Raw genomic sequence first — 15,537 nt, 5'->3', positions numbered from 1 at the left:
GTAACATGTTTCCTATCATGACTTAACGAGATTTAACCAAGTCAGCTGAATCAAAAACTGGGTATCATGTAGAAATTTTAGCAAATGTACATAAGCAAAAGGAAAAAAATAAAAATTAGCCCTAATTCACCACCCTATTATTTTAGTCATATTTGTAAAACCTTAAATGCTTCTTAAGGGCCAGGCACTATTCTAAGTTCTGTCTGTCTTGCTGCATTTAATGCTCACAACAAGATACTGGGTTTTTATTATTACACCCATTTTATTTATTTTTTATTTATTTATTTAAATTCAAATTAGTTAACATACAGTGTACTACTGGTTTAGGAGTAGAATCCATTGAATCATAACTTACATATGACACCCAGTTCTCATCCTTACAAGTGCCCTCCTTAATGCCTATCACTCATTTAGCCCATCCCCCCACACTAACCTCCCCTCCAGCAACCTCAGTTTGTTCTCTGTATTTAAGAGTTTCATATGGTTTGCTTCCCTCTCTGTTTTATCTCATTTTTCCTTCCCTTCCCTTATGTTCATCTGTTGTGTTTCTTAAATTCCACATATGATTGAAATTATATATTTGTCTTTCTCTGACTTCTTATGTTTAGCATAATACACTCTAGCTCCATCCACGTTGTTGCAAGTGGCAAGATTTCATTCTTTTTGATCACCAAGTAATATTCCATTATATATATATATAAATATATATATTTATATTTATATATTTATTTATTTATTATTAGTATAAATTAGTATAAAATAGTATAACTATTTTATACTAACTGTATTTGTCATAATTAACATATGTACTATATTTCATACCTTCTCTGTTTATTTGCACATATATGTACATGAACCCTTTAGCTCATTTTTTTTACTTAATATCATGAATTTCTTTATTTGTAAATGTACAAAGATGTACACTGTCATTTTGACCCTTTACAAAGCATTCCATTATATGGATTTAACATACTGATGGTTTATTTACCAATTTCTTTTGCTGGATATTTGGGTTGCTTCCACTTTTTTGGTATTTATAAACAAGGATGAAAATCTTTGAACATTCATATTTGTGAACCTATCCAATTCTTTTCTTATTATAAATGTCTAGAAACTGAATTGCAATTTCAAATGTTATATAAATATTATAGAAATTTTTAGGATTTTAGGGGCGCCTGGGTGGCTCAGTCGGTTGAATGTCCAACTTCAGCTCAGGTCATGATCTTGCAGTTTGTGAGTTTGAGCCCCACGTTGGGCTCTGTGCTGACAGCTCAGAGCCTGGAGCCTGCTTCTGATTCTATGTCTCCCTCTCTCTCTCTCTCTCTGCCCCTCCCCTGTTCGTGCTCTGTCTCTCTCACTCTCAAAAATAAATAAACATTAAAAAAAATTTTAAGAAATTCTTAGGATTTGAAAACATTTTGCCCATCAAAAAACTAGGGTCTCTGAGGGAAGACTCTGTGGCAGAGTTTTACATTTGGCATACAGTTGATACTTAATAAATAGTAAATAAATGACTGACTTAATAGGATCCATTAGTCTATCTGTCACTCATGTGGTCACATGTAGTGGCCAAACAACTGAGGTATCACTAGTATGACCAAATCATACAGTCAAGGGAAAATATGAAAGGCTTGAGTATACAGTCAGCTTTGCAAAACCCCATTTAAAATTCTAGAATTTATTTGTATGTCATCAAGAATAGGGCCACAATACACTAATCAATCACAATTTTCTTTGATCTCTTCTATCTGGCCCATGGTTATATATTTAAATCTCCAAATTAGGACTATTAATTGCATTGTTCAATGATTCCCTATTAATGAAAGATCCTAACAGAAGCAGACCACAGTTCATCCACTTAAGCAAAATATTTTACAAACATTAAGGTGAAATGGCAGGGTCGTTTCAACTTGGATGTGAAATGCAGTGAGGGATTCTATCATTACTTTATAATCTTCTCATTTTATTATTCAATTGATCAGAATAGCCTAAATACAAACTGTCATATAACACACAAGAAACTCCCGAATGGTCACAAAACTAGGGGAAGAAGTCTGGGCTCACTTGCCTAAGTTACAGAATCCGTTTACAGAAATACAGTTGTCATACCTCCAAATGCACCAAATATTATAAACAACAACAACAAAAATAGCTCTAATAAATAAGTGCAGAGAAAATTAATTTCCTTGGTGGAAAATTAACATTTAGAATGCACTCACATTTATCACTATGGTCATAAAAAGAGCATGTTAATGTATGGTAATCTTTGAAGTTAGAATTCAAAGGTATATTGAAGAACTTCACTTCCTTAAATTAGAAAATTCAGAGGTATTCAATTTTGGTTTTGCTCTGCAAATCAAATGTAGAGAAATCTGGCAAAAGGAAATCATATATTTATAAGATTATATTTCTTCATGTATTGTCCAAGGAAATTTCTTTTGTGGAGCCAATATTTTTATGGTCTACCTAAAAATATTATGTGTCTCCCTTAGAAATAAGTATTTTCCAAGGCATCTTCAGGGGAATTGTAAGTAGTTTATATACAGCTTCCCTCACAAGGGTCTATTCGTATTGAACAGAAATCTTCCAGAAGTCTCACAAAGAGTTGGGCAATTCATGCTAATTAGTGCTGGAACCTGTCCCTGCATTGTTAACAACCCCCTACCTGATTTCCAACTGATTCTATTGTCCTTTCTGTTGCTTATATCCTCATGGCTAAGTTTCCTTATCTTTATTATGTGATGAACTAGATTTCAGTAAAAATTTCACTCTAATGGCATCTTATTTGTCTAGTTAAGCACAGGTTTTCTAATACCCTGAGTCACCATGTCCCAGAACACTTATTTGTCTTTCCTTCTGTATTCCCATCACACTTCTAACATTAATGAAATGAAGCTAACTGCAAGGTAGGAAACAAGTTACTGCCATAAGCTAGCTATAAATAAAGACAAAGCAACCCTAGTGGATTGAAGTTCAGGCTTTATGTGCCCCAGGCTGTTACTGGGAGTACATGGACTTGCTCTTAATTTCAGAGGGTGTTGATCTTCCTCATTAGGTAGGACATGTTTTCATTAAAAATGGGATGTTAGGGTGTCAAGAGACCTTTATCTTCCACCAGTTGCAGAAGAAACAATTCTTTGAGAAAGACTCAACTCTCTTGAGAAAGACATACTGAAAGATACTCTACCTGATCAGATTTATTATTAATGAGTGCTCCACTTTTCCCTAAGTCATTATTATTCTTTCTTGAATCTTCAGTCCCATTGAAATACACAGAAAATGGTAGATTTTCAAATTAGTTCAGTTAATTTTCTAGTTATTAAAAGCGTACTTGAAATTCTAAACTATTTGGTTAAATTGGTCTATTAACTACTCTTTTAGCAGTTACCACTCTGCTAGATCAACCTGGGTCTTGGTGTAAATTAAGGCCAAAAGCAAATTTTTTTTAAACTGGTAAATTCCCAATATAATCATTTCTTTTCCTTTGCAATTAACATCTTCCCCTACCATGGATAAAACCAAACCCTCAGTATTAGAGCTTTACATAAATTCCACTCTTCCAAATTTGAATATCACATTACACTTATGCCAACATAGTGTTGACTTCTGAGCATCAATCTCCTAGTGTTAAGCACAGATTGTTGGGTAAATGTTGGAAGGTCCATGATATTCTTTATAGCCAGGGAAACATTTTCTCAAATTTTTATTATTTATTACTGTGCTAATTATCCCAAATTTCTGACGATGTTACATAATGAAATAATGTAAAACAAATGACTGAAAAACACATTTAACAGAGCAACATTGATACTCTACAAGTATAAACGTTCCTATAAAATGTGCTGAAGAACCTTTAGAGGTTCTGTAGCCCTAGGGCCAACAGTTATGTACACAATTGTAAAGTTACCTTGAAGATGACTGTGCTATTTAATGGAATAATTCGGAAAAGTAACTGACTCATCTCCACACACCTTTGGAAAGCAGAAGCAAATGCCTTCCCTGAAACTATGCTCTACAGGATCAGTCTCACCTTCCGTTAGAAAAAGACTAACTTTAAATTATTAAATTAAAAAAGAAAAATTATAACTTAACTCTGCTCCATAATTGCTGCAGAGGAGTTATTCAAATTCCAAACTTATGTAATATTATCATAAAATATGGCATTTTTCTCAAGAAAGCCACAAATTGGATTTGAGCTTATGCACTGTAAAACCCAGATGGTTTGCTTAACTACTCAGACATCCTCCAGTTCAAAAGTTAATTGAATTGAAAACTAAAATTTTGATAATTGATATGCTTTAAGGGACTCAAGCAGAAGGACAAATTAGGATCCCGCACGACGTGTTAATAGACTTGAGAAACTACAATTGGTCAGGAAGTATTCGCATAGTAGAATAAAACTATACATTTTCTATAGGTTAGCTAATTACACATTACCTGGACTTAACATGGTGCTGATGCTTTTCTTTCTCCATTTTTTTACTCACTGATTCAATATTAGTCACTATTTTACCCAGTTTAACTTGTTCTGGAATTTAAAAAAAAGAAAAAAAAACCTTTAATTGTATTCTCTTCGTTTTCAAGTTCTAAGTGCATATTTTGAATTAAATTGCAAATTGCAGATTTTTTAATAACAAGAGGTACAATATTTTTCAAACAAATTACTAACACAAAGATACTCTAAAAACACATTTGAGTGTTTTTTTTTCACCCCACGCTCCTCAGATGTTTTGCGATTACCAAAATTTAGTACTGAAGGTATAGAGTAAATGAAGTGCATATATCAGAAAGGAGATAGCTCCCCAAGAAATGTCTGCAACAGCACAGTACATACGAATGAATACCAAAGCCCCGTTTATACATATCAGCATTATTATCACCATTATCGTCATAAGGCTTAGCTTTTATGGAGAGCTTGCTATTTTAAAATAATTTAGCAATCATTAGTTAATGTAAGTAGGAATACTCATCAATTTGATAAAGCAAGACTGACGTCCAAAAAAGGCAAAGTTCTGCTTTAAAAAAAAAAAATTGAGGTTTTAAAGTCTAAAGAGAAATTTACATAAATATTTTTAAATACCTATTCCTTTCTATTTTATATAGATAATAGGACTAATATAGTTTGAAACATTATCACAAAATATTAATTCAATATCTATTAAGCACATTCTAGCTACCTGCTCAAGTATAAGAAAGATACACTAAAGATACAGGAAACTTATGAAGTGAAACCCTCTGTTTTAAAAAATTTACAAACTAGTTGGTGTGTCAATACTAACAGAAGAGCACAGTTGACTATCTTATGTTAATTTAGATTTAAAATATATAACACAAATATAAAAATTTTGGAGAAACAGAAAACAGAATGTTAAAATTTATTGACTATTTATATACCAGGGATGTTGGTTAGCCTTCCCCATAAATTGTCTCACACTTAAGCCTCAGAACCAGTTTTTGGCGCTTTTGTTTGTTTGTTTTTTGGTGAAGTGCAATGATTACTCTCTTTTACATGGAAGGAGAACAGCTTACCCAAGATTGGGGAAGTTAAGAAGTACAGAGACAGAGCTCCAACTTCTATCCCTCTGACTGTAAGTTCCTTCATCACTATAGCCCCTGCAGCTCAGGGGGCTCCCCTCAGCTGCCTAATGAGGGAAAGAGGACCATTTCTGTCTTGCTTACTTTGGAGGGTAACAATAGAGCTCAAAAGACATACTTTATATAAAGACACTTATAGATGGAGAAATATGAGGAAGAAGTAGGGAAGGAATTTATAAGTTTGAGTCTTAAAAAAAGAAACATTTAAAAATATTTGCCATATGCTAAATGTGCTAATTCCTATACATGGGTTATCATATTTTACTCTCACAAGCACAACACAAATTAGGTTCTATTATTATCCTCATTTTACAGATGAGGAAAATGAGTCAGAGAAAGAGATTAACTTCCCCAAGGTTATATAGCTAACAGTAGGTAGAGTCAATATTCAAACCCAGGTAGGCAGTCCTTGGAGCCTGCATTGTTAATCAATATGATACTCAATATGCATACTTATTTTATTTCAGGAATATCTACTGAGTGAAAATTGCTATGCTAACTCCTAAAGAGGGAAGATATAAGACACAACAATTAATAAAACGTGATTGGCACTTTCAAGGGACAGCATGACTAACAGCAAAAATTATTGCAGAAAAGCAAAGGAGCAAAAGGATAGGGAGGAAAGATCATGAGAACGTGTGATCCAGAGATCTAAGGAGTGAATTTTATAGTGATGCTAAAGAAAGTAAGATTGGGTTACTATAATAATTAATAAAGCAAAAGATATGCCCATTTGGGGGGGGAGGTTAAATTCATTTTTTTAGTAATCTCTACACCCAACATGGGGCTTGAACCCACAACCCTGAGATCAAGAGTTGCATGCTCTTCTGAGCCAGCCAGGCACCCCTATACGCCCTTTTTTAATAAAATCTGTTAAAAAACTTCAGGCATAATCCATTTAAATGCTAAACTAAAAGCCTCTACAGTAGCATTTAACTAAATCATGTTAGGACTGCATCCAAAATTTAAAAAAATAAGTATAGTTATATCCCTTTAAAAAGAGGGATTTCTAGAAAGGCAATTAAAGCATATAAAAAATCCAACATTACTTCTAATTAGCTTAATAAACCTTTGGATGGGGAACCAGACTTATTGTATGCCTTTGGGCAAATTATATCATCTCAGAGTTCATAACTATTCCCTTTATGTAAAATCTAGTCTCTAAACCAATTACATCAAACTCAAATTCAGTTCTAGAATGTAAATTATAAATCACCTCTGGTTAGAATAATTGGTAAATAAGAGACAAACAGGGAGACTCGGAGAAGAAAATGCAGGTAAAGCAATAAATTTTTAGGGCTTTTGTAATGAAATCAAACATACGGAACATAAGGCATTGGAACTGCCAAAGGACTCTAGTCCTTAACACTGTGTACCATGCTTTCTTCAGAGTTCAGCTGGGATGGACCATTCATTCACCTGGAATCAATCATCCCATTTGATTTCCTTCACTTCTGAGTACTTCACCTGTCTCTTCATGGACTCATGTTGCCTTGCCACCTCCAGCTGTTGTGCATGCCCCACAGCTCTTTCTTTGGCTGCCTTCTAACCCTTTACTTGAATGATCTAGCCAATGCCCATAGCTAAATTAATCAACTAAATGTAGATGCCTCACAAAATCTATATATCTTGCCCAGCCTGCTCTCAAGTGCCAAATTTGAATAACAAACTATCTCTATATACATGTCCCAAGACATCCCAATTAACATTTCTCTCTCACAATTAATGACACTACCATCCATCCATCTACTTGGAAGTTACTTATACTCATTCTTCCTCAGTTTCCTCCTACAATCAGTCATTAAATCCCTTCCATCCTTTCCCAAACATAGGGCCTCAAAATGGACCTTTGTCTTCTCTCCTTTGAAAACTAATACCTTCCTTCCTTGGATTCCTGCCTCCAACCAAAATACCCTCCAATCCATCCTCCTTACTTTCCATGAGTAATCCTTGATTTTTAAGTTAGGGATTTTAAGTTATCGTTGTCATTTTTTTAACTTTTTAATTCATTATCATGGGTTTTTACTTATTTTTAATGTTTATTAATTTTTGAGAGAGTGTGTGTGTGCACGTGTGCACAAGCAGGGGAGGGGCAGAGAGAGAGGGCGACAGAGGATCGGAAGCAGGCTCTGTGCTGACACCAAACATCGAGATCATGACCTTGAGCCTAAGTCAGACACTTAACCAACTAAGCCACCCAGGTGCACCTCATTGTCATTGTTTTAAAATTTAATTTCACTGTAATCAGAGAACATGAAGTGTAATTCCAAATTCTTTGAAGTTTATTGATTCCTACTCCATAAAACAGTGTGTAGTCAATTTTTCATAATGTTCCATATTTGTCTGAAAAATATATATCCTCTCATTGTTGTTCTATATTGATCTAATAAGTTGACTTTTTTTTAAGTTTATTTATTTATTTGAGAGAGAGAATGTGTGAGCAGGGGAGGGGCCAGGAGAGAGGGGGAGAGAATCCCAAGCAGGCTCCATGCTCTCAGCGCAGAGCCCAACAGGGGGCTCAAACTCACAAACCTTGAGGTCATGACCTGAGCCAAAACCAAGAGTCGCATGCTTAACAGACTGAGCCACCCAGGCACCACAATGAGTTAACCTTCCTAATGTAGTTGTTTAAATCAAATTTTATAACTTTACTGATATGTATACACATGTAATTTATCTTTTGCTGCACCATTTGAAAGTAAGCTGAAAACAGTATGACATTTCTCCTTTAAATATTTCATTACATAGCTCCCAAGAACAAGTACATTTCTTACACATTCATAATCCCCACCTAAGGATTTAACATTGATAAAATAATATTATCCAATAAATTGCCTATAAAAATTCCCCTAACTGTCCCCCAAATACCCTTTATAGATGATTATTTACTTCAATCCAGGATCTAAACAAGGATCATATATATCTCTTAGATCTATTTAAACCTAGAAATTCCCTGTGAATATGGTAGCCACCAGCATATAACTACTGAGTCTTAAAATGTGGCGATTCTGAATTAAGATATACTATATGTATAAATACAGTCTGAATTTCTAAAATTTACTACAAAAATGTAATATTTCAAATTAAAATGTTATATTAATTAAATACTTAAGTAATATCTTCCTATATTGAACTAAATAAAAATATGTCATTGAAATTAATATCACCTGTTTTTCTTTATCTTTTTCCATGTGGCCACCAAAAAATTTTAAATTGCATCTGTGGTTTGCAATGCTTTTCAACAGGACAGTACTGACCTAAAACATTCCTCCTATTCTTTTTTCATCTTGAAGGCAATCTGAATTCTTCCCATTGTTTCTTCATGACTAGATTAAGCATTTTTGACTGGAAGAGTACAGAAGTATATGGTGTCCTTCCTACACATCCTATTAAATCTCATCAAAAGGTGTTGCTAAATTTGGGCATTTGATTTGGGTGGCAACTATCAAATATTTCTATTATGAATGTACATTTTCCTCTTGTAATTAATAAATAATTTCTGGCTGATACTTTGGCTGTTCCAAAATTCTAATTCAGGTGGCTAAAAGCAACCAATCTTAGTTAAGCTAGACCAGTGGAATTTAGTAGGAACCTAGTTTTCTGGAACTTAGAGTTTTAATAATTCAGGTATTGGATACTGTAAAAGGTAATGTGTTCCCCATCACAGGTATTTCCTGGCAGAGACTGGACAGGGACTTTCCAGAAAACATTAATTAAGGAACTTTGTATCATGAAAATAGTTGGGCTAGAAGAATGTTAATGTATCTTCAATGCAGAGATTTAATGATACTAAGAAAGTGCTTCACACAGGTTAAATCCAGATCCTTTTCATTCAAAAAATGAGATTTTAGGTTTTGTATACTGAGTAATTATAAAATGCTTTTCATTTTATTTTATTTTATTTTATTTTAAATATATGAAATTTATTGTTAAATTGGTTTCTATACAACACCCAGTGCTCATCCCAAAAGATGCCTTCTTCAATACCCATCACCCACCCTCCCTTCCCTCCCACCCCCCATCGGCTCTCAGTTTGTTCTCATATAAAATGCTTTTCTCACCTTTCTCTCTTTTTAGGACCCACTGTTTAAATTATATTCAACCTCATATGAATTAGAATAAAATTTAAAACTTAATGTTGCAAATTTAAAGACAGATTCATTAGTCAAGAATGACAGATTGCAATTTACTGACATTTCACATTCTAGTGTGTGGGCTGGGTGGATGTCATATGATTTTCTACTGTTGGAATTTCTAGCACATGTGTGTTATATAGAATGCCAATTCCTCCCTAGATTGTGAACTCTTTCATGGTCTCTTGAGGACAGGGATTGTGTTTTTATCCAACATCCACTTATTCAATCATTAATTCAACAAATATTTACCAAATGCCTCTAATGTGACAGGCAGTCTGCTAGGCACTGGGGATGCAAGACATAATGTGGGGATTATGAAGGTTATATCCTAGGGAATTCAATAACTAAATACTTAATTACACAAATAATTGAGTACTTCCAATTGCAGTGCTAAAAAAATCTATTTCCATTATCTCATACATTTAAGACAAGGAATGAAATATATCCTTTCGCTTTTATAATTAGGAGCCTATTCATGGAGAGTTAAAGGCAAAGATAGAAGCAGAAGCAAGATTTCACTGCTATGAAGGAATAAACTCATTGGAAATAATAAATGTAGACTCTCTTTTTAAAAAGTGTGGTTTGAAGAGGAGGAGAGAGATGAAATGACCATCATGGGGACATAAGTTTGAGAAAGAATGTTTTGGTGTCGATATATTTTTAAGATGAGGAGATTTTAGGATGCTTATAATATTGTAAGAAAGGAAAAGGTGGAGACATAAAAAAAAGAAATAATATGTAATAGACAAGGTAGGTTCCTGGCAAGAAGGGAAGGGATGGGATAGAATTTACCCATATTCTAGAGAAAATAGATATATTTTCTTTTCAAGAAGGTAGATAAGGTTTTAGGTAGCTATGAATAAGTTTCTAAAGAGTTCACTATCAAGAACTGTATTTTCTACTGAGAACAAACTGAGGGTTGATGGGGGGTGGGAGGGAGGAGAGGGTGGGTGATGGGTATTGAGGAGGGCACCTTTTGGGATGAGCACTGGGTGTTGTATGGAAACCAATTTGTCAATAAATTTCATAAAAAAAAGATAAAAAAAAAAAAAGAACTGTATTTTCTCCATGAAGTAGGAAGTGAGATCATTTACTGGGAGAGGGGTGTAGAAGTTTGATAAGGATCTTCAGGAGAGTGGCAAAGATTTGAAATAAACAGTAAGTGTGGTGGGTAAACAAACTGACCAAGTTTAAATAAAAGGTTTTAACTCTGATTACCTCATAACGCAGTCATCATCACAGCTATCACTTCAAAACAAAACAGAACAAAACCTTCTCTTTGCTTTATAGGAAAATGATTAAACTGGCTGTCTACACATAGTTTGCACTTCCTCATCCCCACTTCCAATCCACTCCCAGTAAAGGTTGCTCAGACACCATATCAAGGGCACAATGACTTCCATGCTATCACTCCCACTGGACAAATCTCAGTCTGCTTTTTCCTGGGCTTTCAGCAGTACACAATGGTTAATAGTAACCCTCCTGTGAAGGGAATACATGACACTTTCTTCTGGTTTTGCTCCTAGGAAAACCAGGCTGCTCATCTTCAATATCTTTTGCTGACTCATCCTCTTTTATCAACCCTCTAAAGGGCTGAGCCTCTATCACAAGCCCTTTTGTATTAATTTCACTTGTTCCTTAGGAAACTTCATCCAGGTCCTTGGACAAATTATGTCCATATACCAATGACTCTAAAACTTTATTGTCTATACCACATCTGTCCTCAAAATTTCACTCGTGTATAGAACTGTCTTACATGTGAACTTGCATGTTAGTAAGTATCTAAAATATATTTAACAGAACTCTTGATTTTCTCTCCCAAACTGTTCTTTATTGTATTTCTCATGTCTGTAAATGATATTATCACACAGCCACCCATTCAAATCAGAAACTCATTAACTATCACTAAGATATATCTCTAATTTGGCCATTTCTCTCCAATTTCACTAATACTACAACAATTGCCAGTATAATACTGCATAGAAAACCAAACCAAAAATCAGTGGATTACAAGTTTAGATTTTTGTTGCTCACAACTCTTCAGCTTGGCCAGAGCAGCTCTGAGTCAGCTGGCTTAGATGGGCCAGGCTGGAGAGTTCAGCTACCTGGGGCACGGTTTTTCATGGCAGATTGTGGAGTATAAGAAGCAAGTTAAACCACCAATACATTTAAAGCTATTGCTTGCATCATGTCTTCTTATCTTCTATTGACCAAAGCAAGCACAGGGCCAATCTCACAATCAGCGGGTCAGGGAAGCGTACTCCAATCCAAGGTGGCAGAAGAAGAGAGTGAATATGTGTTGAACAACATTAGGAGTGAAAAATAGCTTTCTGGTTAGTCTATTTCCCTCTAGCCTCTATTAGTTCATTTTACACACAGAGGTCAACATATCTGGTTAAGATGGAATTCTGATCATAACATTTACCTTAAAACCATTCAATCGCTTTCCAGCACTCTTAAAACAAAAATCAGCTTCTTGCCATTACTTACAGGGCCATACATCATCTGATTCCTGGTCATCTCTCTCACACGATTTCATATCACTATCCTTATTTTCTCTGCCATTTCTCTACATCCACAATGGTTTCCTTCCTTTCAGAACCTTCAGTGAGTCAATTCCTGTCCCCTCTCAAGGCTTTTCCACTGCCTGGATTTCTCTTCATATTGCTGCCAGTGATGTGTTGCAGCTGGTTTATACAGCTTTCAATGGCCGGTTGTTAAATTTTTAGAAATTTTTGCAATCCAGATGTTAAACCATTGGTAGCCTGAAATTAGCCACAGTGGGATATTTACACCATGAAAGTCAAGACATGTTATATCAGGCTTTTTTTTTTTCTTTTTCCAGAGTGCTAGTTTACCAGCACACCACTGGTCCTCCTCTCCGTGACATCTCACATCAAATATGAGTTCCTCGGAGATGCCTTCAAGACATTTGCATCTAAATATATCCCCACAGTCTATTACATCACTCTATTTCCTTCATTGTGATTTTTGTGTTTTGTGATTATCTTCTCTATTCATATGCTTTTTATCAATCCTATCCCAGCAGAATGTAAGCTCCATTTCACAACTATACCATCAGTGTCAAGAAGAGTGGCTGGCATATAATAGATGTTTAATAAAGAATGAATGAATGAATGAATGAATGAATTTTTTCTAGCATGTTATTAGCTATTTATGAATCGAGATTTTTTAATTCCCTTTCTAACTCATGCATAGCATTATAAATCAGAAGCACAGTAAATGTTAATTGTATAAATGAAATAATTTATTAATGCATTTACCAGGTACAGATATAATGAATTTTAGTCAGAAAGGGGATATGCTAGACAAGTTGTCTGAATACTTCAGATTTTACTATATATTTTTGTACTCCATTCTCATGTAGGTATTTTTGTCCACAATATGATATCATTCAACTAACAAATGGTAATTGACTACCTCCTTCAGCCATGTGCCAGAGACCATGGAGGTTATAAGAAAAGGGGAAAACATCATCACCACTTTCCAAAAGTTTGTATTCTATTAATCACACAGTAAAGATAATCATTCATTCATTTGTTGAACAAAACCCTCAAGTGCCTAGCCTAGCATGTATTAGGTACTCAATAAATGCTGAATGAATAAACAAAACCCTGCCAGGAACCAAGAGCAGATTGAATTAAATAAAAGAGAATATAAAGTTCTCTGTGATGTCAGAAGAAGAATACTGGAAATTAATACATATTTTGTCAGTACAATTTAACTATACTATGAGACCTCAGTGTGTAAAACAATAATGCAAATGTACTAAAATAACAAATATATAACTATTTTCAGAAATCTAAAAATATAATGTAATAGTAATGAAAAAGAAGACAAAGATTATACAACTCCAATCTCCTATAAAGTTTAAGACAATTTACTCAAGTATAATCAATTCAATATCTACCAGGTACAAATTATTATGTTAACTGATATCCCATTTTAGGAATCTGAATCTCATCCTCTAGGGGGTATACTGCATTATTTATTAGGGATCACACAGAAAAATGATTAAGAGGACAGAGAGACTTCAGGGGGTATAAATTTGAACTTTATCACCAGTGTGACCCTCAGGAAGTTTCATCATATCTCTGAGTTCATCTTCCTCACTTGTAAAATGTGTATGATGATAATAGGTTACCATGAGGATTGGATGAGTAATACATACAAAGGACTTAGCACAACAACATCTGGTACATAGCCAATGCTCAATACAATTAGTGCTGGTGATGGTTACAGTAACATGTTATTGATTATAGTCCATACAGGATATGAAGCAGACATGCAACATGTTATAAAGTGAAAGCTATATGTGCTATAATGTGCTAACAAAATACTGTATCAAGTATGTAAACTTTTAGTAATAGCACAACGTATTGAAAACAAAACACAAAGTCGTATTATGCTAAGTAAATATTCCTATGCCTAAAACTTTTCTATCAAGCATTCATTTCTCTCTTATCTAGTCATAAAATACAGCAGTACTCATTAAGCCTTTAGCAAATTAGGTAGCATACACTCTTCCCCCAAAGCAAAATAATGCCAGATATCCCCTAATGAAATAGCTGAATCTCTACCAAGTAAATATCATAGCTAAAGGCTTAACAAAATTGCCCGGAAGAAATGTATTTATATTGATCTTCTTAGGCCACCTTCTCCTACAAAAAATAAAACTAAAAAAACAAACAACAATAAGAACCAAAGATGTGGGTACAGTTACATGACTCTTACAAATCTGAACCTTTGCTCGGCCTTACCGGGCTCTGGTCCACTTGATGGAAAAATACTGGTGCATATCCCCAGTCAGCCAATCTTGATCTTTCCCTTACACAAAATTAAAACAGGTGGCAGGAGATAATTCTCTATGAATATTTTTAGTTTTGTGCACTGTCAGGGCTTTCTGGGCAACAAATTCTGGCACCTGGGTTAAAGGATGCCTGAATGGCAAACAAGCCAAGTAAGTTAAAGGTAGAGACTCAAAAGAGATTTAGAGGCACCTTCCCTGGAGACATTTATTTACATTCCAAAGACTAATAAACAGAGGGACCTTCACTTCACCTCCTTCTATCATTTATAAAGCACTTGTGAGCTTTCTTGCATTCACTCTCGCTCTCTTTCTCCCTCTCTTTCCCTTTCTCTCTCTCTCTCTCTCTCTCTCTCTCTCTCTCTCTCTCTGCCTCCCTCCTCTCCCCTCTCCCTTCTCTGCTGTCTCTCTCTGCAGGGAAGAAAGGGCAATTGTGCCAAATGCCCCCAAATAAACTCTAACATTCATAATTGCAGAGTTCCTCTTTGTGGTACTAACTCCACTGTATATGAGGCACAGGGAAACTGAGGTAAGATGTTCTTCTGAGTAATTAAGTCTATCTCTGATACAGAAATCTCATGTTTCTTATCAAGATAGGTAGATGTGGATGGATGGATGGATGGATGGATGGATGGATGGATGGATAGACGGACATAGATAGCCAGATTGCTAGCTAAAGATATAAAACTTAACATAAGCAGGGTTGATGTACTCCTTTCCCTCACAGATGAGCCACATTGAGGGAAGTTAAGGAACTGACTTCCAGATGTGTGAGTGTTCTACCTAGCTCTGTCAGGTCACCACCCTTCATACCTGTTCCCCATGCTCCCTCCTCACCATGCAAGGAAGTCCATCTTTGGGTTATGACTCCAAAAACCTTAGCACTATTCTCTTTTAGCTTATAGCTGGGCACCTACTAAACTCTCTAGTTCTAAACCATTCCATTGCAATATCTCTCAAGAGTTTTTGAAAACAACT

General features: G+C 34.9%; 1 protein-coding gene across 1 annotated transcript in view; it reads right to left on the bottom strand.

The window, feature by feature from the left end:
* Positions 1-15,537, bottom strand: part of IQCM (IQ motif containing M) — a 474,138-nt gene that overhangs the window by 335,181 nt on the left and 123,420 nt on the right. Inside the window, exon 6 of the mRNA XM_043567775.1 lies at positions 4,438-4,528. Within this exon, the coding sequence (XP_043423710.1) occupies positions 4,438-4,528 (91 nt within the window). The remainder of the gene's footprint in view (positions 1-4,437; positions 4,529-15,537) is intronic.

Source organism: Prionailurus bengalensis, chromosome B1, assembly GCF_016509475.1.
Source record: "Prionailurus bengalensis isolate Pbe53 chromosome B1, Fcat_Pben_1.1_paternal_pri, whole genome shotgun sequence".
Lineage (NCBI taxonomy): Eukaryota > Metazoa > Chordata > Mammalia > Carnivora > Felidae > Prionailurus > Prionailurus bengalensis.
This window is presented reverse-complemented; position numbering and strand designations above follow the sequence as displayed.